This window comes from Brachionichthys hirsutus, chromosome 3 (assembly GCF_040956055.1).
Source record: "Brachionichthys hirsutus isolate HB-005 chromosome 3, CSIRO-AGI_Bhir_v1, whole genome shotgun sequence".
Lineage (NCBI taxonomy): Eukaryota > Metazoa > Chordata > Actinopteri > Lophiiformes > Brachionichthyidae > Brachionichthys > Brachionichthys hirsutus.
The window spans coordinates 10,441,181-10,466,998 of record NC_090899.1 but is presented as its reverse complement, the minus strand read 5'-3'; the positions used below and the strand labels follow the sequence as shown (position 1 = coordinate 10,466,998).

At 40.5% G+C, this 25,818-nt stretch overlaps 2 protein-coding genes across 2 annotated transcripts in view; one reads left to right on the top strand and one right to left on the bottom strand.

The window, feature by feature from the left end:
• Window positions 1-1,074, top strand: part of dnah5 (dynein, axonemal, heavy chain 5) — a 68,245-nt gene extending 67,171 nt beyond the window's left edge. Inside the window, exon 88 of the mRNA XM_068756333.1 lies at window positions 923-1,074. Coding sequence (XP_068612434.1) covers window positions 923-1,074 — 152 coding nt within the window. The remainder of the gene's footprint in view (window positions 1-922) is intronic.
• Window positions 1,075-2,865: 1,791 nt separating this feature from the next.
• Window positions 2,866-25,818, bottom strand: part of adcy2a (adenylate cyclase 2a) — a 39,818-nt gene continuing 16,865 nt past the window's right edge. Inside the window, exons 4-25 of the mRNA XM_068756344.1 lie at window positions 22,956-23,105; window positions 20,368-20,516; window positions 20,129-20,240; window positions 19,594-19,721; window positions 19,028-19,186; window positions 18,732-18,864; window positions 18,470-18,646; window positions 18,338-18,381; window positions 18,094-18,174; window positions 17,196-17,265; window positions 16,902-16,999; window positions 16,688-16,772; window positions 15,357-15,494; window positions 14,225-14,344; window positions 13,951-14,135; window positions 8,532-8,616; window positions 6,809-6,967; window positions 5,707-5,853; window positions 5,452-5,562; window positions 5,250-5,364; window positions 3,783-3,907; window positions 2,866-3,018 (exon numbers count right to left, since the gene is read on the bottom strand). Coding sequence (XP_068612445.1) covers window positions 2,866-3,018; window positions 3,783-3,907; window positions 5,250-5,364; window positions 5,452-5,562; window positions 5,707-5,853; window positions 6,809-6,967; window positions 8,532-8,616; window positions 13,951-14,135; window positions 14,225-14,344; window positions 15,357-15,494; window positions 16,688-16,772; window positions 16,902-16,999; window positions 17,196-17,265; window positions 18,094-18,174; window positions 18,338-18,381; window positions 18,470-18,646; window positions 18,732-18,864; window positions 19,028-19,186; window positions 19,594-19,721; window positions 20,129-20,240; window positions 20,368-20,516; window positions 22,956-23,105 — 2,724 coding nt within the window. The remainder of the gene's footprint in view (window positions 3,019-3,782; window positions 3,908-5,249; window positions 5,365-5,451; window positions 5,563-5,706; window positions 5,854-6,808; window positions 6,968-8,531; window positions 8,617-13,950; window positions 14,136-14,224; window positions 14,345-15,356; window positions 15,495-16,687; window positions 16,773-16,901; window positions 17,000-17,195; window positions 17,266-18,093; window positions 18,175-18,337; window positions 18,382-18,469; window positions 18,647-18,731; window positions 18,865-19,027; window positions 19,187-19,593; window positions 19,722-20,128; window positions 20,241-20,367; window positions 20,517-22,955; window positions 23,106-25,818) is intronic.

Here is a 25,818-nt window from a genome sequence, read left to right as displayed (position 1 = left end):
CCAACCGCTTATTCCGTCATCGGGTCGCGGGCCAAGCCGGAGCCAATCCCAGCAGTCAATGGGTGAGAGGCGGGGTACACCCTGGACAAGCCGCCAGTTCATCGTAGGGCAACAAGATCCAAGAGATATATATAATTTTTTTCCATTATCCATTTGTGAAGTAAAAATCAACAAAGTGGATTTATATATGTCAGAAGTGAAAGCTCTCATTTGATGAACAAACTGCTTAACTCAGCCTTTTCTTATCTGGTTCAGTCTCGCTCGTCTTTGTCAGCCTCAGTCTCAATTTTTATGCCCCTCAACATTCCAAAGTCACTCAGAATGAATGGATGTAACAGATAAATGTCAAGCAGTCTAAACGGCGCTATTGTTTTTGGGAATGAATGAGCTGTACTTGTCCACCAGGTGAGATCAGACTACATTCAATCAGGCTGTGGTGACACAGGCCCTAGTGGATGCCTGGCTGGCAAGGCTTCCTGGGAAATAACCCAATCAGATGTGTAATGTGTTCTAGTTACACAAAGTCCCCTCTCAGTAACGAGTCGGCCTGTTGACTCTGATTGCATGTCAGGAGCAGGCTGTTACATGGGAGAGTCCGCTTAATTGTGACTTCTTTAATGACAGTCCCGTCCCTTTGTTCGTCCAATGAAGACGCCGTCAAGAGCTTTGTGTGAGTTAATGAAAAGGATTCTTGTTTTTTTGCTCTGCTGGAGGGCCGTGAAACATCCGAAGCAGCATTCCAGCTCATTGTCACTTCTAACAATTAAGATGTGGAATAACTGTCATGCTAAGTTATTTGCCATTTTTATGCAGACTATGCATTACCACATTGTTTCATCAGCTTGTAGTGATTATGAGGGGGGGAAAGCAGATTGCTCACGAGGCAATTTTCAAAAGCAGCAGTTCTTTTTCTGTGCTGCAGGTGTGAAGGATTCCCGCCACTACTCTTGCCCGATCTACAAGAAGCCCATTAGAACCGACATGAATTACACCGCAGCTGTAGAGCTGAAGACTTCGCTTCCTCCAGAATACTGGGTCCTACGAGGCGTGGCCCTCCTCTGTGACGTTAAATGATTGCTTCAGGTTAGCTGTTGTCTTCCAATCACTTCACTACGCGCATAATGTATTCATGAACCATGTAGATGATGAAGAATAATAGCAGTCCTTTGAAAACAAAGATTTAAGAATAAAAGATTTTCTTTATAAATGAAATCAGTGCAAAGCTTACATGACTCAAGTCGGCTCCGATGAGATGACGGATGACGTGACACATTGAATTAGTAATCTGAACGCGCCACACTTGCATCAGGTGGCCAGTCCTGACAGCGTCCCAAAAATGTTCTGATTAAATTTATATATAATACCAATGTGTCTAGTTCTCTACACCCTGTAGAGACCCTTGCAGGCATATAACACTCAAACTGAAGTGCATAGAAACAAAAACTTGGCACCAATCACCTTTATGGCAGTATTCTTTCTTTGCTTACAAAACCATCGTATGCTGTATCTCTAAAGCTACCGTTTCAATTAGCCAAATTGTAATATCCACCTTAAAATGTATCTATTTGTTTTCAGCTACTTAAGCAGTTAGTGGTTCGGATTGGCACCTTCAGTCATTGTGGGCTGGTGCTTGATTTGGTAGCAGAGGGAAATCAGACATGGGATGGAGTGATCAAAAACCCAGGGGGATTGGTTGAAAGCAGCAACCTATGAGTAAGACAAGGTAAACAGCACAGGAGTGATTTACACCACTCAAGATGCAAGTAAAGGAGGAACGAAGCGTGTGGGGGGGGGGGGGGGACTGATTCGTGTCAAATTCTGGAATTATGAGTGAGCTAGCAGATTAGCCTCCTCGCTTCAGTTTATCTCTGGAAGATTTTTGATGTGTTTCTTCATGTTTAGTTGCGCTTTAATGTGAATCGAGTACACATCACGGAACACGCAGAACTGAAGCAGAAATTTTTAGGAAGTTTACAAAATCAAACAATGGCATCAAAACATTTTGGTAATATGTTTGTTATTATAAAACCATCAAACCATACATACTCAGACGCTCCCCTGTACACATTTGGGCTCGGGTCTACCAAATCGTAATCCTCTCCCTAAAATCACTGACTGGCTCAGATCAGATCCTCTCACAGCCTCAACTACCTGATTTCCTGTAGTTGGAAGGCATTGAAAAAAGTAATGTCATAATGACTTGAAAAACTTTGTTTTGTCTTAAGTGAAGGTTAGATGATCTGGGAAACTTAGCTTCCATAAATGCATCTTTTGCTTCACTTTTTCCATGTTTGGACTGTCTATAACAAGGTTGATGGAGTTATGTGGCTTTGTGTTGTTAAAGATCAAACTTCTCCTTTGTCAACAATGGTCATGCAGCCTAAGAAGCTATTTCCATTGCTCACTGTGTAATTCTTGCCACATTTTTTTGTCTATTTTCAGTATAAACCAGTGGACATACAGAATCCTTTCAAATGATAAGTATTGTTGGATTTAGTTCAATCTGGTCAACAAGTGTTAATGCAATGCAAAGTGACTGCCACAACCTTCCAGAAAATAATTTTTTTATTCTCAAAATGCTCACTTAGACCATTACCAGATCGTTTTCTCTGTAGTATTGTGGCTTTGCCGGATCCAACACTCAAATTACATCATTTTAGGGTTCTTGCCGACTTTCTGTACATGCTACACTTACATAAGTGGCACAATTATATTCTCGCTGTGGCATCGGTACCTTACAATGCAACAATGAAATCACATCCGATTCCTTCCTGTCTCACAAATTGCCTTACATTGTTGTAATGAGAAGATCAAATCTCCATCCTAGATGATGTCCATGTAAATGAAACATTTTCTGACCTAGTCTTATGGCATTACGTTCCCTTGGGACAGTGAGCGAGTCATCTCTGTGTGCACAAAGTAGGTCTTGAGCTCTCCTTTGCCCTTGACGTTGATAATGCCTCGACAAGAGCACACGTAGCCCAGCGTCAGGAGGATGTGACTCGTCTCCTCCGTCACCTACAGAGAGAAGCAGATGGTTATCTGGTCTAGTTTCGTATTATGTATGTCATATCATCAAAAACATTCAGCTTCCAAAGGAATATTTTCTGGAATGTTGCTCTCCAGCTCTAATATTAAAATTTGGTGTAAAGTGTCTATTTCATAACCTTGAGATTATTGTAGTTTCCACCTCTGTATCTTCTAAGCACTATCAGAGATTAAGGGCCCATCAATTATCAAAGCTGGACGGTTTCAAACCGAGAACGTTCTCTGGTTTGAGAAAGTAGAAAACATAAATAAAATGAACACGGGTTGGCAAACATCCGTGCTAGCCGGGAGTAAATGCGTCTTTAGAATATTAAGTAATCGTGGAATGTGGTTGAAGGCAGATGGATCCGTCACATTTATACCGACTAAATCCCCGCAGCCTCTTATGCAGGTGCAAATGTACGATTTTAACACGATGTGATGTTCTTGCTGTCAAACGGCAAGAGCGAAGGAAAGAATGTTTTAAACATTTGGCAGGACAATGAAAAACTCTGGGCATGAAGATGGAGCAGAAGAAACTTCAAACACCATGTTTGACAGAGATGTCAAACTGGTGTATTCTGTTGACATTTTCATTTAATGTCTAAAAACAATGTGTTGGCCTGTTGCTGTCCTGTCTGTGACTATCAGCCCACTGACTTCTTTCAGAACCCTTATAAATGAATAGTTTCAGTCCAAAACACCAAACCAGAATATTACAGAATGGCTGTTCACTGGACAGATCCCTGTATTACCTGGATTTTTCCCAGGACTCCAGTGCTGTCCATCCTGCTGGCTACGTTCACTGTATTGCCCCAGATATCATACTGTGGCTTCTGGGCTCCAATGACTCCAGCTATTACTGGACCATGGTTAATACCTGACAAAGGATATCAAGTAAAGGTTGAGATATATTTGTAACACATTCAATGAATTATATACATCTCAGATTCTCTGGTTTTTTTTTACATCTGAATGGGTAATTATACCGGCATGTCATATTTGCAAAGATTTTACCTGGTGAAATAAAGACTTCAATCAGGTTGCGAAACATGTATTAATGCATGTTAAGCTGATGCATTTCTTCTGCATCAGGAAACAGCAAGCACATTAACAAAAGGCTGTGCTTTAGTAAGAGACAGCTGCTTTCAGATTGTCACATGACTTGATCAGAATGAGAAGTGAAGCGGACGCTCAGTGCAACTGCATCCATCCCCCCAGACATGTCTGCTCGAGAGCCTCTGGAGTTCTTTACACCACTTAGCTGATACCAGGTCCGTCTCCACTCTACCTTCTGTGTCAATATCCTGCAGATTGCTGTGAATATCAATTTACACAAGTGTGCACAACCAAGTGCTTCACCACCAGTTTTGTCTGGTCCCTGCAGTTGAGGATTTCTCCATCTAGAAGCAGCATGGTTGTAGAGTCACACACACACTGCTGTGTTAATGGTGCGTCCTGTGCTGGGCGTCACGCTCGGCTTGCCCCATGAGGGGTCGCCACAGCAAAGCAACCTTCTCCACCCTGTCCTTTGCATCGTCCTCCCCAACACCAGCCACTCATGTCCTCCCTCACTACGTCCATGCATCTTCTCCTGGGTCGTCCTCTAACCCTGTTCCCTAATAGTTCCATCCTCAACATCCCCGTCTCTCCTCTGGACATATCCAAACCATTGGAGTCTGGCCTCTGTGACCTTATCTCCAATACGTCTAACCTTCACTGTCTTATTGTCTCATTTCTAATCCTATCCAACCTGGTCACTCCCAAGGAGATCCTCAGCATCTTCGTCTCTGCCACTTCTAGCTCCGCCTCCTGTCATTCAGACATATGAGTCTCTCTATCCTCACATCTTTCTATATATGGGTTGCATAAAGACAACATGCAGTCAGCCTACATCCAAACCAATTCCCTTAAGTGATCAATATTAAAATTCCAGCTGTGTAATTGAGAGTATTCCAACCAATTGACGAAAGGAATATTGTTCTGCTCATGTTTCATCTAATTTATTTGCTGCATGTGATGTCTGACGACGATGAAGCCTCTTCCCTTGTGCCGAGTTATATTTGGAGCCCTTCATATTTTCTAATCTCATCATTTAAATCAGTAACCAGCAGCTAGCAATAAGCATTTTAATCTGAGTCAAATCTTTATATGGATCTAATTATTCATAACTGAACTCTCACACCACTCGGATTTAAACGCTGCCTCCGTGTGCAACTCACCAACTCGGAGTTTGAAGTCATTGAACGAGTGTTTGTTGATGACATCCAGTTTCCCCACTAAGGCGAATGCAAACTCCACCATGGTGCCGATGTGCATGTACTGCCTGTCATGCTCCTGGGGAGCATTGAGGAACACAGCCATTTTACTGCAGTCACAAAACGTTGCGAGGTCAAAGAATCGCTGAATGAGGGACGAACCTACCTGTGACGTGTACTCAGGGCCAGGCGATGCATTCAGCCCAGTAGCAGCCATGTATGTGCTGCCAATGGTCTTGATCTTTTCCACGCCGCTGAATTTAGGTTTGGACAGCAGCTGCACACAATCCATAGGACAGGCAAAACAAAAGAGAATGAGTTTGTGACTGAAGAAATGACAAGTATCCATAACCAATTAATAAATTTTGCCTTTTGCCTCCTTCTTGGTGTAATGTATAAGATGTTTGTGTTGTGAATTTACCTCATCAAAATCAGCAATGATTTCATTGAGGAACCTTAAACACTCTAATCCCTCTTTGTTGACATCCGATTCAGTGTAAAACTCTTTAAAGTCTGGAATGGAGGCAAACATGACGCACACCAGGTCGTAGGACTGGTGGTACAAATCCTACGAGACAAACAGACCATATATAGATGTTAATTCTGGACAGTTTCAAATCCATCATAAAACTGATGAGCATCAGGGTGAAATGATTATGCACTGTGTCCGCTAATCTTGTTTCAGATCATGAGTTGTCTCTGAATATTTGACAATATTCTTCAGTAAAAACACAGAGCCACACGGGCAGTAATGCAAATCACCCGGAATTACATATAAAAGTGACTCTAAAATCCATTCGACCAGCTCCTGGATCCTGTTCAAGTACAGCAATAACATAATTTGCTGACTTCATTGAGAGATTTTGTTTAAAAGTAAAACTCCTCATTTAAAACTCTTCTAACCCTGAGGACCACATCTTCTAATTTCCCTAATGTGTAAAATCTAACTTCTCACACTCACCGGTGTGGGAGTCCCTCGGGCGATAAAACATGATTTAGAAAGATAAATGAGGAAGTCTCACAGGCCAGGAAATTCATCTTTGATTTGTCTCTCCCAATGTTTTGTCATCATTACAGCTGATTTATCATGCCAAGGCTAGAGCCAGGTTATTTAAAAGGTTATGATTTTGGCACAAATTACATTGAACCTTTAGTAAAGAAACAGCCTGGCTTTGAACTCTATTCTCTGCTAACTCTTGCAAAATCCTAAAACACCTACGAATAGCCTGCTTCTTATCTTATCAATGCAAAACCATTCTGTTTCAGGACGAGAAAACAAGTCATAGAAACCAGCAGAATATAAATTAAACTATTTACATATTTCAGATATTTTGGCTTGAATTTTAGCTCATCTTTGATGCAAGCAGCTTTTGTATGTCTCATTGGGTTTGATGAATTAATGCAATCGATCTTGGAACACAGCCACTGGTAAAGCAATGACCCAATTGAAACAATAACACATCTTCCCCGCAGCCACTTATCAAAACAGAACTTCATAATGCAACACAAATATAAATGCCAACCTCGTTTTTCCAGTTGCGTGCCAGGAAATGTTCTGCAACATGTGCTGGCAGGACGTTCTCCAACAACACCCGGTTGAGGTTCTCCATCGTTTCTATCTCCTCACACTCCTTCTTGAACTTGTTCTTCCAGAGAAAGTCTAACCTACAGTAATATTCATTCTGTTACAGGAGAACACAGAGGTGAAGAGTCTGAAGGTACAGCTGTACACGATTCTCAGAGTTACAGAGAAAAAAATAGAAACAGCTACAATGTGTTGAGCCCACTGAGACTTAAGGACAGTCACATCACAATGGAACTGACAGATGAGGAACGATTGTCTTGAACGTCCTCTATGACATTGACTCTTTATCTTATGATAAAACTGATTAAAAGAAGGTGACACATTTGTAAGATGATCGAACAACAAAGAAAAAGATTCCGCAGAAAAATCATTTGTTGCAGAGAGCGAAAAAGTGAATGAGTGAGACTGAGCAGATATTAATAAACAGCATCTGTTATCACAGACTGTTGCACATGGCGCCTTTTCATTGACTTCTGTAATTTGTCTACAGCAAAAACATTTATTATCCACTCAAAGTAAATCTGATTAATATTCATGGATAGATTTGTGCTCTATCAAAATTCAGCAGATTTTTTATAATAAGTAAGAAGCATATGATTACATTTTGCCCATTTCCCACAGGGAATTGATATTGTGTGAACAGCTGTGGAAAACAGTCCTTTTTCATATCACAATAAATGTAGAGAAATGCACTGAGCACATATGTTAATGCAATAAGATGCCAAATCCGTCAACCTGTGATGCTGCCACACCGGAGATATCAAATAGTTTCAAGGTGTAGCATCAGCTTAGCAGTAGCAGGGGAAGCATGCGGTAAACGTGTTCACACCTGTGTGTTCTCTCATGTAGTCAGTTTGGTATTTTCCCCCCACAAGGGGCAGAAGCTGCTCTGTTCCTTCAGCAGATGTATCAGCCCTCCTGGGGAAAGGCTGCACCCAATTTAAAGATAAGCTGGTATAACACAGAAGTCTTACTCTACCCATGTCCTCCTCCTCTGCTGGATTCAAGTCTACTGTTAAAAATAACAGTGTGCATGTGCACACAAAGTTACTACATGCACTGTATGATCTTCATGTTAACCTACATAGCAGGACTACAGTAAGCAGCCTTTGGTTCCTGCCAGTAAACTTTCAGTTCAACAACTTTTAACTTGCTGATGTACCAGAGGGGCTGAAGGCAGGCAAAGTTCAGTTCAGCAGATGTCTCGTTAAAGCAGCCAAAATGCTTGACTGTAATACAAGTGTAACAGAGGGGGACACTCTCGGGAGATGAAGCATTTCTTCATTTGCATTAATCCTTCTAACCAGCATGAGTGATGCAGAAGAAACACGCTTGTTTGTACTGCTGTTCTGTCTGCAGTACATCAGCTTTTAGCAATCACATCAAGCTCTATTATGTTCACAGAACCCATCTGCAGGAGGAATAAGAGCTGCCCAAGGCACAGCCAACATCTTTCACAGGCCAATACACTAACAGCAACAACGCAGTAGGTCTTTGGATTCAGTCCAAAGCGAGAAGAAAATCAGATAAACAAGTCTAGAAGGTACAATAGGTAATACAACAACAAATACATGAGAAAAACACAAAGTTTGGGTGTGGTGGTGTTGATGTAAAGGCAAATCACAAGGCAGGCATTAACGACTTCCACAGTGTGGTCTTACCTGTCTGGCAAGCACAAGCAGGGTGATGAAGAAGATGAAGAGGGAGATCGAGCCCATAGACTTCAGATCCTTGAGGACTCCTGGTCTGGAACGACGGAGGGGGGAGAGGATGAACACAGAGACAGCAATGAGGCAGAAATATATATATACATATATATACATACATATACACACACAATGTATGCAGTCAGCTGATAGTTGACCAGTCTCACGTGATTGGCTGGCAGACCATGTGTATTCCATGCTGTCACTTCTGCTTTGCGACCTCGTTTTATTATTTACTTTCTAGTGGCTGACCTTTTCCTACCAGACTGCATTTAAAAGCAATAAAACAAACAGTGTTCACATTCTGCTGAGATTCACCTCCACGTCCACTTTATCTCACCATCATAACCCTCAAACAGGACACCTGCCCGGGGCTAAAATGGGCCATGCTCACTTTTCGAGGCTGAAATAAGATTTGACTTGATGTGACGCAAATCCTTTTTTCAAGGTTGAGCGAACACACAAAGACAATCATTTCACACGGGATGAGTCGCTTCCCATGAGGCAATGGATTCGGATACATATTTGATTCATGCTCGTGACAGACATGAGGGTTCAGATCAGAATGTGGACATTTTAGCATTTATGCATGCTGTTATCGTCAGCCACCATTGACGGCAGGACCCGGACAGACAACAACGCTGCAGAACACCAGCTGTTCAGCGTCTGTCTGTGAACAGCTGTTTGTTATGCGTACATTTGCTACATACATTTCATATTGAATATATATATGGGAAGATTCATCCTTATAAAATTAATTCAAACGAAATATCTGTGCTGTGATGTGTTTTGTTGTTAGTGACTCCGTAGGATAACATACTGATAAATGCTACGTTGGAAACAAATATGAAGCAGATTTTCATGTGGCATGAAAGTCATAGAAATGTATTGAAATAGAAGCACATAATCAATTCAGTGGAGGTGATGATTATCAATCATTACCATGACCGGAAAGGAAACACTCGGAAACATACAGACTGTAGAGAGGAAAAGAATACAAATAATAATGTCTCTAGAAGGGAAGAACGCCTATTCTAATTAAATCCACAGTGAGACAGGATTTGATAAGTGAAGCTCGGTCATTTTGTTTAAGTTGTGAATGTGAGATAAGACTCAAACAGGGTTGTTACATCCTAATTGCTGTAAGACCATTTTGCATTTTAATGGCCTCTTATCTAGGGCAGAGCTCTGCAGCCAACTGAGAAAACATCCGGCAAAGTTCTGCACTCTGCTGGCTCACCATCAAATTAATTTCATTACGCAGAACTGAAGGTAAAGAGCAGACGGGTCAAAGAACATGAAGTCAAACCAGAAATGGAAAGAACGGGGATAAAAAGGCACGATTTGAATTTGCTCGGATGAAAGCTTTCAGCATTTGAGTTTTTGAACAACCGACATTACCAAAGTTTATCAGTTTGTCAGAATTAATTTCTTATTACTGTTGACAGAAGACATGCTATTCATATTGTCTTCAGAGGAGCCTATTTAAAAAATAGTGTTTTTAAAATTGAAATACTTTGAGACATGCAAGTAAATTACATGGAAGACCGGATTGGATCTGATTTATTACACATTAAGAGAGACTTCCTTTCTACTGAGAAATTGATAGTCTTGGATATTACATCCAAAACGACTTCCAGCAATCAGGAAGAAAGGGGCTGTCATGATGCCCAAAACACAAATCCCATTACTCATCCTCGATGGAGCAACTCCAGGATTTGGCTGGAGATTATGCCATCGTTCAAATCTCTCTTGGTATCATAGACAACACAAAGTAGAAGAGAAACTTCTTCTTCGGTACATTAAGTTCTGAAGAAAAGCAACAAGCCGTCTTCTGCTACATGACCCAATGTCAGTGTATCTAACAGCCTATCCAAGCCTGCTATGGGCAAGAGGCGGGGCACACTCCGGATGAATCGGCAGCGCATCGCGGGTCCACACAGAGATGGACAACCACACACACATACTCACACACTACGGACAATTTGGAGTGATCAATTTACCTAAATTGCATGTTTTTGGTGGCGAGAGGAAACCGGAGAAAACCCGTGCAGACACGGGGAGAACAAACAAACTCGGCACAGATAGGATTCGGACCCGGTACCTTCTTGCTGTGAGGCAACAGCGCTAACCACTATGCCCTTGTACCTCCCTTTACATATGATAACAGATGAAAACCCCAGAATCCCCTGCCATAGATGCCTTTCACTGAAGGACCTGAGACAAATTACCCCCTAGATAATGAGTTTAAATTGTAACCATGGCAATAACAAAGACAGAACTCATAACAGCTCCACAAAAGTGAAAAGTACCACTCAGCATACGGTTCTTGTGTGTGGAAAGTTTTTAAAATATTAAAAAAACACAGAGTCAAGATCCTGATAACCATGTCATTATGGGACGGAGTCCTACATCCCCCTTCTCTCTTTGTTCATGGCGTGGGTTATTATGAACGGCGTTGACGTGTATTTGTTTTGATAGCAGATTCTAACATGAAATATATGAATTCCCATACTGGAGCATCGCTTTCCAAAATAAAAACACACACTGTGGTCACGCCGTCGGTCTCACCGCTTGTCCTCACTCCACTCTGTGGAATTGTGTAACAAACCTATAAGAAAGACTTTTCTCTCTTAGTCCAAACAAAACGGTGTCAGTCCTTCTTAACCTGACTGTACTTATTAAGCTCAATTTCTGAGCTGCTGGCAACAGAGAAAGCTGTGGGAATATGATGTAGACTATAAAATACAGGTCATTCAGGTCAGGTCAGAGTGGCTGAATGACAATTAAGATATGAAAAACGATTCATGCATGGGAACTAAAACTACTTTTCATCTATGCACAGACAATGGAAAGTGGTATATTTCTGTGAGCACACGGGATTACTGAACTTTACCGAGATGAAAAAAATATATGTCTGTTGTTGTTCACACACACACACACACAGAGATAAAGTAAATAAGTTGCCCTCGTGTTCTGGAGAGATCATGGTTTGAAGAGTAAGCACCACAGCAGCATTTAAATGTCACCCAGTAAATGTGCTAAATGTGATTGGCTATATGGAAATGACATTAACATTCATGGTTTTGGATTTTCTTTCTATTTTCCTGAATGCCTGGCTCTGGCCAGACAACACTTAAAATGTTAATGGGTCCCATAGGCACAAAAATATATTCATTAATAAGATGAAATTGTGAACAAAATAAATAGTGCACAAATCTACAACCCTGGTAACTGAGTTTTGGACATACTGTCCTCATTAGGACTCCACTGCTGTAGTCCAAACGTTGCAGAGTCAGAAGAGGTTTTCAAGGTGATAGATGGCAGCTTTTGTGACAGACTTGATTTGGGAATATGAGAAGGAGGTTAAGTCCAGGATGACACCAAAATGGATTTATCTGGAGGAAACAGCCGTCCACCATCTGGACTAGCCATAAATTCAGTTTCTCTGCTGGTGAGCTTCAGTGGGTTTGATGACATCCATATTCTAATTTCTTGCAGACAATTGTCTGGAGACAGTTTAGTCAGATGGAAGAAAGCTCAATCTTTGATCTTTAACTCCCAACATTAAGTAAAATAAAACCACCATATGCTTGAAATAAGTAAACGCAATCTAATCCTGCATGAGCAACCTAATAAAGCTTTATATCATCTCATGTACTCATTATGCTCATAAATTATTTTGCTTTGCAGCTAATGAAAAGCTAAAATGGATAATCATGTGTGAACAATGTTATTATGAGGATTGACAATGATTAGAATGCATGACAGAAAAGAATGATTTATAGAATAGGGATAAGAAAAGTATTACATGGTTGTTGTTGTTGACATGAAATTAAAAAGAATTACTGAAATGATGGTTCTGTGTAAAAAGAAGAATTTGAGGGTTGGGGCTTAGAGACAGAAAGCTGCACCCAGAGGACTTCCATTTCCAAAAATGGTCAAAAGGCTGAGATCATGGGAGGAGGAAAAGGTAGAAAAGTTGGAAACAAGGAAGGAATAGTCGTCAGTTCAATTAAAGAACATTGCAGAAAGTGATTTTTGCACGATTGGCCACATAAAGCGATTGATTTTTATGATTTGACAACATTTTGATGCTGAGCTACGTTTTGCTAATTTTTGCCATAAGGCTTAAAAAATCTTAAACTGTTGTTAAAGTAAAGAGTGGAAGCTGAATTTTTTCATGCATTATATTTTTTTCCCGCTTTGAATTTGAAGGTTTGCAATAATATGAGATTCTGAAAGGTTACTCTACCAATGAAATTAACAAATCCTTGTGATTTATTATACAAATCACTAACTTTTATCCAAGCAAAACACCAAGAGCCCAGATCAAAGAAGTGAGTTGCCGATAACAGAAGTGACTGATTCAATTTACTCAATGTCATCTTAAAATTGTGTTTAGTTGCAACTCATGGGAAATATTCATGGGCTCTTAGGATTGACCTTGTAGGTGAGCTGGTCTGACATCCTTATCTCACACTGATAAAAGGGATCATTTGGGGATCTGACACCATCATCGCATCATGACTACACCACTAAATTCAATGTACTGCAATCCATCTTCCACAAAGGTATTTCAGCAGCACATGAAAAAGCTTGGATACAGCAGCTAAATGCATGTGAAGCTGGCCCACACTAATAAGCATAAAGCAAAGAATGGCTTGTTGTGGGTTCGCTCAGAAGGACCTTAGAAAAGTTGTGGAGTCAATAATCAAATCGGAAAAAGGCGGTTTAAGGTACTGCAAAGAGAATCTTTATCAAACTGCTACTGTACTTCTACCGATATAGTCCCTGTCTCTCCTCTGGACATGTCCAAACCATCAAAGTCTGGTCTCTCTGAACTTCTCTCCAAAAAGTTTAACCTTCACTGTCTTATTGTCTGATTTCTAATCCTATCCAACCTGGTCACTCCCAAGGAGAACCTCAGCATCTTCATCTCCGCCACTTCTAGCTCCGCCTCCTGTCTTTTCCTCAGAGACACTGTCTCTCAGCCATCCATCATGGCCGTCTTGTAGACCTTTCCTTTCATCCTCGCTGACACTCTCCTGTCACAGAGCACACCTGATACTTTCCTCCACCCATTCCTGCCTGCCTGCACATGATTCTTCACTTCCTTTCCACATTCTCCATCACTCTGCATGAAGCTCTACCAAACTGGAAAAAAAAAACACTTCAGGTCGATCTCCTAGTCTACTGTCAAATATTGCTACGATGCATCATCGTATCACTGAGGTTTTCCATTTACTCTGAATGCCACAGTGTCAACAGCAGGTAATAATCATCTGAGCTTCACACTCTTCTCTTCAGAATCTATCTGCAGACTATGGCTTTCACAATATCTTACACCGTACGTTTGTTGCTGTGAACCTACCTGTCAAGACTTTCAGCCCTGTACAGAAATCTGCTGTATTCATCCAGCAGAGAGGCATGTGTTTGCAGAATAATGATGTTGTAAACCACCACAGCTGTCAACATGATAATCATCTTCAGCTCGTAGTTTATCCGCAGGAACACGGAGCAGGAGATGAGGCCCAGTATGCAACTGTAAATTAAATACTAGACAGACACAGAGATTAGACAGATTGGTGGCCTTACCGATGACCTTAGAGAGAATCCCTAGAACAATAACGTTAATCGTTACTTACAGGAAGGTAGAATTTGTTTTTGCCCGTGAAGGTTATCAGCTGTCCATTTTGGAGAAACAATGTTTCATTGGAAGAATTTAAAAGCTGAACAGGAGGCAACAGATTGTCTTCCACAAAGAACTAGGGCGACAAAAAAGTACAAAACAGAAATTAAGTCTTTGTCACGTTTTATGGGCCGTGATAAAAATCTAGATCCACCGCAGAAAGCAAGCCACACAATTTGTCTCAAATTAAAACCTCTCTGTCTCCTTGCCTTGCAGATCTGCATGTGAAAAGGGGAATTAGTCTACATTGTAAGAGCTGGAAGAGAATGGAGTATTGTTGAGAGGTAAATAGTGACAACAATTCAGTAATGTCCCTTTGAAATGAGCCTGCAGGATAAGATGAGGATTGACTCCCCCACTGAGCAAAGCCAAATTTGGATCATCTGCCTAAAGCAGCTGACCCATGTCAGGCGAACAACAACGTTAGAATCTCCAGAATCGATTTATGTGAAGGTTTAAAAGCAGTCCCGACACCCTGCCTCAGGGTATCATTTCACCTTTAACCAAGCATTCATATTTTTATGTTTTTCCTTTCTACAGAACTAAACAGATAAATTATGAAATTGATACAAATCAGCAAAATTGACAATATCGCCTTATCGTTGAACACAAATGGCGTTGGCACAGTTAAACAGGGAAACCATAGTCATCTTGAAAGCTGATGTAATAGTAGAAAACAATGTAGAGATAAGATGACAATTTTCTATCGCTGACTGTATGGGGAAATATTCAGTTACATAGAGACAACACACACACACACACACACCTACCCCCCCACCCCCCACACACACACACACACACAGAATGCATAAAGCACAAATACAACAGCTGAAGCAATCATCATTGCTAGCAACGATGACATGTTTACCCCTCCGTCTCATGTATTTGTTCATATAATTATGACCCTGCATAAAAATAAAAAAAAGACAGATCTTTCTTCATTTACTTTTTAAGTTAACTTATATGATTTATTACAAATGTTTTACTGAAAAAATGATTCATTCCATTACCTTCTAATTACAGTCTGTGTTGTCTCTAGTGAAACCTAACTGACGTCTTTACTGCAGGATCTGCACATTCAGCCTTACCATGTTGAAGACTGCCATTACGAGTATGAGAGCTGTGGTTGTCATGGTGAGAGTGATGCGGGGCCAAGGCTTGTTGGCAATAATGACTGATGACCTCAGCAGCCACATCCAAGATGTGGAGGCGCTTTTACTGCAATGCTGCAAGGAGCCAATAAAAACAGCAGCACATAAAACATATAGATCAACACACAAATTGTATGTAAATTACTGATTACAGTAGTAGAGCAATGACATGTAATGTGAACCAGAAACACAAAACATGATCATTTTCTTCTATTTAAACATAGCAAAATATACCAGACAGGCCACACGTTATGACGGAACAGTGTTTATGTACTCTACATTTATTGATGCAAGAAAAACAGCATCTTCCATTGACGGGTCACAGTCTACCTATTCCTCTTTTCAGCATCACCTTGAGCTGAATGCATTTCATTAAGAGACAATCGCGGTGAAAACACAACTCATTTGCCTCATGGTCTGAAAGCAATATCTGAGCATTACGGGGGGGCTGAGTGGGTGTGACACTCGAATGTCTGAGGGTTGTGCATTACATACAGAATAAAGGATGGCAGACTTTATTATGCATCAGCAGAAATATGGAAACAGTGGGACATATACTTACTTTAAAACAAGGGATTTCTATGCAATTTTCTCCACCAGACTGGCAGTTCATGTACAAATATTTATGACTTGAATGATGCATAAGAATAAGGATTCAAAGATGAAATGAGAAAATCTGATTTAAGTAAAATATTTCAAGCTGTATAGTCACAGGGAGAGCAGAATATGACAGCTCATCAAATAAGCAAGTTTGACCTTTATAAAAGACACACCATCATTCCAGCTTTAAAAATAAGGATCCTGCGAGAAATTCCACGTCAGTTAATAACTAATTCTGTGACCAGAATGAAAAACATAGCAATAAACAGAGTGACTTAAATAAAGATGTGTAAATATTTGGTTTTCAAATCCTACCATCCTCTGCCTCCAGTATTGATTGAAAATAATAGGATATGTTTATAATGTAGTTATTCTGCAATATAAAGCAATTTAATAAAAATGTTCATTGTTATTGTGCCCTTGAAAGTTAAGTATGTTAGAATAGTCTCTAAGAATGTTTCCAAGAAAACAGAAGTGGAAAAATCTCCAGATAATCTCTTTCAAGGGCGGCCTGCCTTTGCACAGCTCAGTGTGGACACAGATGTCAGACAATAAGGCCACTTCATAGCTTGTAATGCTGACGACTAGAGGGGCACTGGGACCACTCAAGCGCCCTTGGTAGGATATAAGCATTAAGCCTGATGTCTGTAATAGATTGATGCACTCACCAGGAAGTGTCCAATGAAACATATGAAGAGGATCATAGACAGGATAAGAAAGGCCATTCCAAAGGATATCCCCAAGACCGCTGTCCTAAATACAGTGCGTCATCAAGTTGAGAGAGAGAGCAGAACGTCATGATTAATTAGGTGTTCCGCACCAACAATAAAATGTTATGTTAACAGTAATTTTAGGAAAAAAATGAATAAAAATCAAACATACTTTGGAAGGACGAGAATCTGCACAATAAAAATGCAGAAAAAGATCAAGGAGGCGCAGGTGACATAGTATTTGAAGGCTGGCAAGATTGTTGCTCTGTACTAGAGGGTTAAAGAGAGGGTTCCGTCTCAAAAGACATTCAAAACAGATTGTTGCTTTAAAAAGATGCAATATACAGGATTTGATGATCAGTGTCGGGGCAGGCTGTCACACGTCATTCTCTAACTGCCTTTGAAATGATGGCAAAGATAGAGCCACTGAGGGCTGAGTGCCGGCGGTCTACTCGTGTTTGCTCACTTCTTTCTCCAAGGATTTGTTGTGGAAGAATAAAGATATTCTTTGGATGTCCTCGGACTTGAGCCACTGTCTGGATGCAAAGACATACAGTGGTATGGATGAAATAAACCTCAATGTGTCCATACAAAAAAAACAAGCATAATTGCTTATGGAGTGGGACACATTCAATACAATTTCTATGAAGGTACATTAATGTACCTCTATATCACACATTAATGTAATGTTGTCATGCTTAATCTTTTAGAGGATATAGACTCATAAATTTACCATGGAACTCAGGTTGTCTTGCTTTTACCTCACTTTTACATCGGTTGTCGCTTTCAATTGCACACCAAGTAAAACAGATTCAAAATCTCTTGTTTATTGTACAGATTGATATCCCTGAAGATTAACTGACTTGATGTTATACTGATGATTGATGATGAAATCCAATCTTTGAATAGCCTTGTCTAACACAACAATCAGAAGATGTATTATTATGGGATGCCTGTATACACCTCGATTCCAGCACTCAGATCATAATTTATGTTTGTGGCTTAAAATGCAAATTAATTCATGCTCGCCACGCCCATTTCTGGATATGGGCGGGTTTTTTGCTTGCTGGTGCATAACTCATGTATAGGCAGGACAGATTATGAGCACCTGTAGTGTTTCCTCCTTGGAGGAGGTGCGGAGCCTAATATGATGTCAGACAAGTTCAAATCTGGACAGTGCTTTACAGGAAATATTTTCTGAGTGGAGAAACCAAGAGAAAGATGTTTTTTTCTCATGACTGGGGCAGCTGTTGTGGCTATTATGTGACCATTAGGTGTTCCCTTAATATTTTTGTTTATATCTATTTAGCTACTCAATTGATCTCTATACGCTATATCAATATATATATTAAAATAAGTCTTACTTTTGGGAATTTATCCCATCAAAGGTCCGGATCATCCTCTCGTTAAGTTCCTCTTCAAACCGTTTCTTCTGAGACTTTGTCCTTTAATGTGTAAAGAAGAAAAACATATGGATATTTAAGTTTAAATATTAGTCTCACAGACACCAAAACCTCGAGCAGATGTCTAGTCTGATTAGACATCTTGTCATCAGTCTCTGGACTGGGATGGGATAATCCTGCCTGAGCTTCAAAATGAGCAGCTTGCCTTTCTGATCGCCTCTGGAAGTGATACTGCCCGATCGGCATGTCCTGTAGACCAAAGGGGAGGTATGGGTTACAAGCTTCAGGGTTTCAGATTCACTTAAATCATAATGCATGGTTAGAAACAATTACACACGCCAGTGTTGATCTTCCCATTCTCATTAGTCATGCTGTCTCTGTGGTGCAGGTTGGCAAAGGGTTTGGCTGCTCCCCACGACTCCAGGTAGCGGGTCATCCTAACGGAGGCTCTCATCTTTGCTCCGTCTACCGTGTGCCTGGGACGGTAATGATGCTGTGGACTGCGACGCTCCACCTGGACAAACATGAAAATAGCGAGTTTGGTTAACTTTAATGAAGGTCTATATTAATTTACGGGTGGGTTTTTTTTGCCGCGGTACCTTTGGGTTGATGACCAGATAAGTGATGACTCCGTGTTCTTTTAGGTAGGGGTCTCTTTCTTGTCCATCTCCATCTTCCACCTTATAGGCACCATTCAAGTGGTCCAGTGTCACTGAGGTGATGTGGACCCGGCTGGAAATGCAAAGCTCAATCTGAATGCTTAAATATGAAAATAAAAAATGGATGTTGGATGTAGGTGTGTTTTATTTCTTTAAACCTGGATATAAAGTATGAAAACCACAATATCATACATCGTTAGCTCATGCTAACAGAAACAACTGCTAGATTCACTTACCCTGGTACGCCTCCTGCCTCCATGTGATTGGCCAATGTGACGTCATGTGACCATACATCATACTGCCATTTTTGGAGTCCAATCACACCACACAGGACATTCCCAGAATGGACACCAACGCGCATGTTAATGTCAACCCCGGTGGCATCTCGCACTTTCCTGTCATACACCAAAAACAAACTCTTACAGATGTGGATGCCGGTTATATCGCTTTAAAAGAGGAAACGTGTGGAGGAACAGTTAGCTGAATGATGACCAAGAATTATGTTACCTTTATCCCACACTGATGCTCCCTTATCTCTCACTAATCAACACACATTTGATGCAGATACATCAGCACTTATGACAAAAATGTCAACATCTGTATGTTGTTTGAAGAGATATTTATAGAATAAACAGTCAAAAGTCATCAGTCTGTAGCCAAGTTAGACAATAATCCAATCTAGGAGATACATGTTTTATTAAGTCGTCCTAACTAAGTACATCAGAGATAGTTGATGCAGAGTGGCAGAGAAGTACTAAATATGGGATGTTTTCCTTAACACTGTTATATAACTAGCACTTACTTGATAGCTTCACACATGTCGAGACCCATTTTCACACTGTTCTTAGCGTGGTTAGGGAGAGACTCTGGCAATCCGGACACACAGTAGTAACAGTCGCCGAGGATTTTGATCCGCATACATTCATTTTCCTGCACATGGAGGTGGAGCACAAACTGAACAAGGGGTCGGAAAAAGGCCATGCTGACAGACTACAGAAGCACATTTAAAATTTAATCTAATAACTCTGAAGGAAAATCCACCCTCTGCGTTTTAGATTCAAAATGCCTTATAGTTATTTGTGTCGTGATAGTTTTTTAATAGAACTCTCTTTGTCAGTGGATGATTGAACTTCAAAATGAAGCAAAGCAAACTAGATTTTGCTCTTTAAATCTCAGCGGCTGCAGGAAAGAACAATATCTTCATCCTGAAGTGACGAAAATTCAAGCTATGTCATTGAATTGCATTTAAGGTGGATTTTACCGGCAGTAAGATGCGTCATATGTGTTGTATTATTTAGCTTCCAATGAGAAAATAAGTCCAGTAATAAAATGCGTACCTTGGCAATTTGATCAAATTTGCCAAACAACTCATTCAGCATGTGCACCAGTTCTCCAGGCGAGCAGTCACTGGCAAGCCGTGTGAATCCCACTATATCAGCATATAGTATACTAGCAAAGGAAAAATATTAATATACTGCAACATGATTTATAAATTTGATTTATACTTCATTTAACTGATGTAGCTGTGTGTGTGTACTTTGTAGTCATATAAAGGGTAAATACAAATAATACATACCTAACATTTGTGTGTCGTTGGACATAGAGGTTGTGAAAATTGTTTGTGTTCTCAATCTGGCCAAAGTTTGGACCTTTAAGTCTCTGGATGATCTCGGCCTTCATCACCCGGGCGATGTGAGCCGGCAGCAGTGACAACAGGAGCCGCTCCTAACGGAAGTAGCAGAGAACATGATGATGATCAGGATCCTCAACTGGTCGGATTCATCGGCAAAACATAGCCAAATTAAATTATCACCATTTATGGCAGTTTTTGCTAACTGCATAACTGAGGGGGAAAAGATAATTACATTTCCAAACATCAAAAACCCTCATTAAGACAAATCCGACTCAGAATGAGCCAATTTACACCAAAGGAAAAGGAGAAAGAAAGATTCTGTTGCAGGAGCGCTTCCATCGTGGCAGGGAATAAAATATACAATTACAGGGAGGATCAGGAAAATAAAAGGAAATAATCAGTATATCAAAACACACCACATTTGCAATAAATGTTAAACATATTTTATGTTCAACAACAGCATACATTTGTTTAGAATGAAACAGAAAGATCCCTGACAGTTGTATTTGTTTCAGCTTCAGACAATTCTGTGACAAGAATTCAATACTTCATCGCTGCAAAACAAAAATGAGCTGGCACGTGACAAAAGAAGCCTTCAAATGGAACATTTGGAAACTTTGTATCATCAAATTTTCACTGGGGACCTTGAGGTTTATATTTTCAGCAAATGGATTTTTAATTAAATTCAGTCCCAATAGAATTCTGAAGCATTAACCTTCGATGGCACGAGGATGAAGTAAAATAAGCTGTTATTACCTTGTTGGTGCTCAATAAAATTCTGTAGTGCTATGTAACTATTAATGTAAAGCATAAGGATTACGAGTGCTGATTATTTTATAGACAGCCACCATAAGGCAGTTAATCACTTCCCCACATTTTATTTATTTAACATCATCCCCTGTTTTTCTCTGAGCGGCTGCTGCGGGGATTATTTTGAGTGAAGCTTCTCCATAATTAGCAAATAAAACTCCTCTTAGGGTGAAGAAGTTCACTATTGGAGAAATCACTTAATTAATCCAAAGTCACCTCCAACGTGACAAGTTTTCAACAATAATGATCATCCCCCCTGCACCGCTGCAGAGGCTCAGAGGATTCACAGCGCCCGCTAACAAACTCCAGCCGGGCTTCGGGTTTGTGATGAAACCCCACAGTTCCCTTTGGACCTCTCACACTGAAAATGTATGCACTCACTGTGCCTCATGGTACTTTGGATAAAAGCATGCAAGAAATCACATGTATTATGAGAGCCTGAGACACTTGTGTCTGCAGAGCTCCTGCCATCTGTTACTGGCTGCAGCAGCACTCCAGGGCTAATGCGAAACACTCTTGGCATTTTCAGCTGTACTCGTAGCGGCTTTAACACAAGCTGGGAACAGCAGTAGGAGAGTCAGCGTCATCCCAGGCCTGGGTTCTCACAGCAACAGCTGCTTTCAGCCACAACCCACTGAGCAGCTTCTTTATCCCAGCCAAACACAGCAGTAAGATTTCATCAACACCCTGCTAATTTCTCACAGTAGAAATTGCTCGCATTCAGTAGCACAAAATACACCTGCTTTAACTCGTCTCACCTGTTCCAAACATACACAAACAGGCTTTTCTGCTGGCTCTATATATATATATATTTTTTTTTTTAAGTATAATGAGGCATCTCTAGAAAAGTAGAGTCAAAGAATCAGAATTATGTATTGCCAGTGAAAGGATTCGAGTATCCCGGCGTCTCACTCTCTTGGCCAAAAACTTGACTAACTTCGCAACAGAAACTAAAAAACAAACTGGTAAAAGGGGACTAGTATATGAAGTTTAGTAGCTCTTCACGGGTGCAAGAGCATGCAGATGAACAATTAATGCACAAAAACAACACACACACACACACAAACACCCAGCGCACGATAGCACCAGGGCGACCGTAGGAGGTGTCATCTTGGAACGGAAGACAATGAAAGAACCTGCATAGAATAAAAGATTCAATAGGAATCAGATAATGAGAGTTAAAATAAATTACAGGCCACAGATTTTAGGTTCAAGTCTACAATCAAGATAAAGCTGCAGCTCTGAGTAAGTGTTAAATGGATTTGGTGTGCACGTATGAGAAACACACAACAAAGTGGTACATGGAAAATAAACATGTTTGAAGTTGCAGTAGAGATTTGCTGACCAAAAAAAAAGAAGGCCCCATCGCTAAATGAAACCCCCGCTGCCCAACATCTTGTGTGGCCAAAATTGTTTTATATTTGCATACTTATAGGCCATTCATACTGTAAACGTGTCTGTCCTCACTCAACTCCGCAGCCAGTGTATTCTACCTTGTAATGCATCGTAACAGCGATTCCTTGTCGCTAAACATACTTTTAAATTGTGGAATGCCCGCCGTGACTCTGAGGCGTCGTTAAGTGACGACCACCTGTACCACCATAATGTTGATTTTATTAGCTCCTAATTAATGCCACACTCATTTCATCACTCCTACTCCGACCATCATCCATACCTCCCTCATCATCACCGTCGTCACTACCTGCCCGTCTGTCACTTACCTGTTGTCTTTTTTCAAATTCCAGTTTAATTGGAGACTTGATGCAGTTGCAGGTGTCCTGGTATGTCTGCTTAAGTGCCAACTCCATCAGGTGCTTGTGGTACGCCCCCGCCATGTTCCCACACATGAAGATGATGATATTGGCCAAAATCTAGAGGGTAATGATGGTGTTAAATAGCACATAAAAATAAGTCAAGTGAAACATATTGAAAATAGAACCGTACAAGGAATGCATTCATTATTATTATTAAATTATTAGATTGTTAATTTCACAAGTGTAACACTGGAAGAAAAAAACAGCAGCCAGTTTAAAGCCTATTGAATGCCTTTGATCCAAGATCATTTAAGCTGTGATATACGGTACTTTTAAAAGTTATGTGGCAGCAGCAGATTTTAATGAAATGGAAATGAGGCTGTAGAAAACCTCAAAAGCCAAAGCTACTGAATTCCCAATGTATTCAAGCACAACTTGACTCTCATGCAAGTTGATTTAAGGAATCAGAGAACTACAGTCCATGCGTCTGCTCTGCCTGTCTTAACTGTTTTAATCAATACATTCACTCACGATGGAACAGACTTTCCTTTGCGATTAGGCTCTTTTCAAACAAGGAAGCCTGCATCAAGCCACATCCTGTTATACTGTGAGGTACATACACAATGACAACATGATGGACAGCAGCTTGTCCAAGGTTTTCTCTCTCGAACAACCACCCCAGACTGCAGGTCCACCCCGGCCCTGTGATTCCTCCTGCCCTGATGCACCCCCACTACACACATTTCATTCCATCTTCCAGATCAAATTTATTCCACAGATGAAGGCTGGGATAAATGAAGTTGGGCCTGACATGACCTTGGATAAAAATACAACTAGTTAAGTATATCTAGAGGAGTTTATCCATTCAGGAATTTTGTTTTCCAGTGTGGGCAGGGCCACAGCATTACACTCAGTTGGGTGCTCTTCCATTAAATGGGATCTGTTAGACGAGACGCCGACAGTGATCCAATCCATCTCAAAGGTCAGCTGTGTGAATTGGCTCGCTGGCTGTGTGAGTCGTCCATACCTCACTGGTGCCCAATTACAGATAAAGTCAGAGTGACGTCAGAATGCTGCCAAAAAGGGCTTTGAGCTTGAGCAAATTATGGGAATTTCTAAACCAGCTAAGCTCTTTGTCGGATATTATATCTGCTATTATACTGAGATGTATGTAAGAAGACACTTATCTAAGATCAGTGTGAACATTATTATTTCCATAACCTCAGCCAACATCAGGCAAACATGCTCTCAGGAGCCACTAAACACACAAAGCCTGAAATGTACTCACAACTTACTAAGAGATGCAAAGCAGCTTGAACCTATCATTTGGTACATTAAATAAATATGTGTATAGTATTATTAAATATCTTACATGTAGAGCTGGTCAAGGCCGACCTTCCAAATAAACATGACAAAGTTAGATATCAGGACAGGAAAAGCAATCAACTCAGTTCATGCAGGTAATAAGAAACAGCTGCTAATGAAGGTCTGTGTGAATGATCAAGTTTAAATAGTATGTTAATTCTTCAGGGTCCAATCATAAATACTTTCCCACAAATAGCACCCACAGCACCACAAGGTAACACCCACCAAGGATGACGCTTGGATAGAATCAGAGAAAGCTAAAGATCAACAGATACATTTATGAAAAAATAGTTTGTAATAAAAACATGCATCATCTTTCAAGAGCATTTAATTAACCCAAATCAGAGCTGCTTAAAAATACAGAGATTATTTTTTTTCAAGGGAGGTCAGGGAGTGAGATTATTCTTCTCACCTTACAGTAAAAAAGTATATAAAAAAATGTAAATATCAATGTATATATTAATTACTCTTCATAGGGTGTCCTGGAAATGATCAGAATACTTCAAAATCTTTCCCCACATAAATATATACCTGACCAAGGTCTTCACCTCAACGAATTGCTGGTGCATTCAAAGATGCCAATGAGTAAGCATTGTAAAGATTAATGACTCTGTAACTGGAGATGACATCATGGTTCCTTCACACAGACCATAAGTACAGAAATACAGACAGATGTTTGAGGGTCTCAACAGGATTTGTTCGCTTTGTTTTTTGCTGCATGAAGCACAGAATCTCTCGTTAAATTTCTTTGCCACATTTGTCACAGATTACAGTAACCAATGACCTTTAGATTCTGAACTCTGTCAGTGACTAATTAAAATGCATCCAGAGAAACGTTTAGCTCACAACTCAAGCTGGGTGTAGTAAAAACAACCGACAACCTGAATAGAACAATTCCAATACAGGTTGGAGGAGCAACAAATCCATCAGCCTCTTTCTGGCTGCTGTCCAGCACTGACCCCACGACAGCTTGGACTTAGAGCACCCTGCCTCACTGTTCTTACCTCAAACAGGGGACGTAATCCTGAGCCTGCCTCACACAAAGAGATGGACTGAGGCTGGCATATTGCCAGAGCGATTTGGAGAAGGATAATGCATGTATGCATTCACATCTGGCACGTTTACAGGCTCACAGGAAAGCACACACGTTTAGTAGGCACTCAGACGTACTGAAAAATTAACATTTTAAGGTGTTGTACTGGGACATAACCTGCATGGATGACTTCCAAGGAAAAACAACAAATACAGGGCGTCTGCTTTAAAGCCTCCGATGATGGCACTAACAATTTAAAGTGGGCTTCATCATAGTGATGCAAAAGAGAATATCATGCAGGGCTTATGTCACAAATCAGTCCTGCTTATTGGATTGCAACAACTTTTATCAGGAATTAACACAACAAATAACATTCAAGGGTTGCTGTCATGAGAAAAAAAATGCCTCAAGAACCACATGCTACTAGTTCTG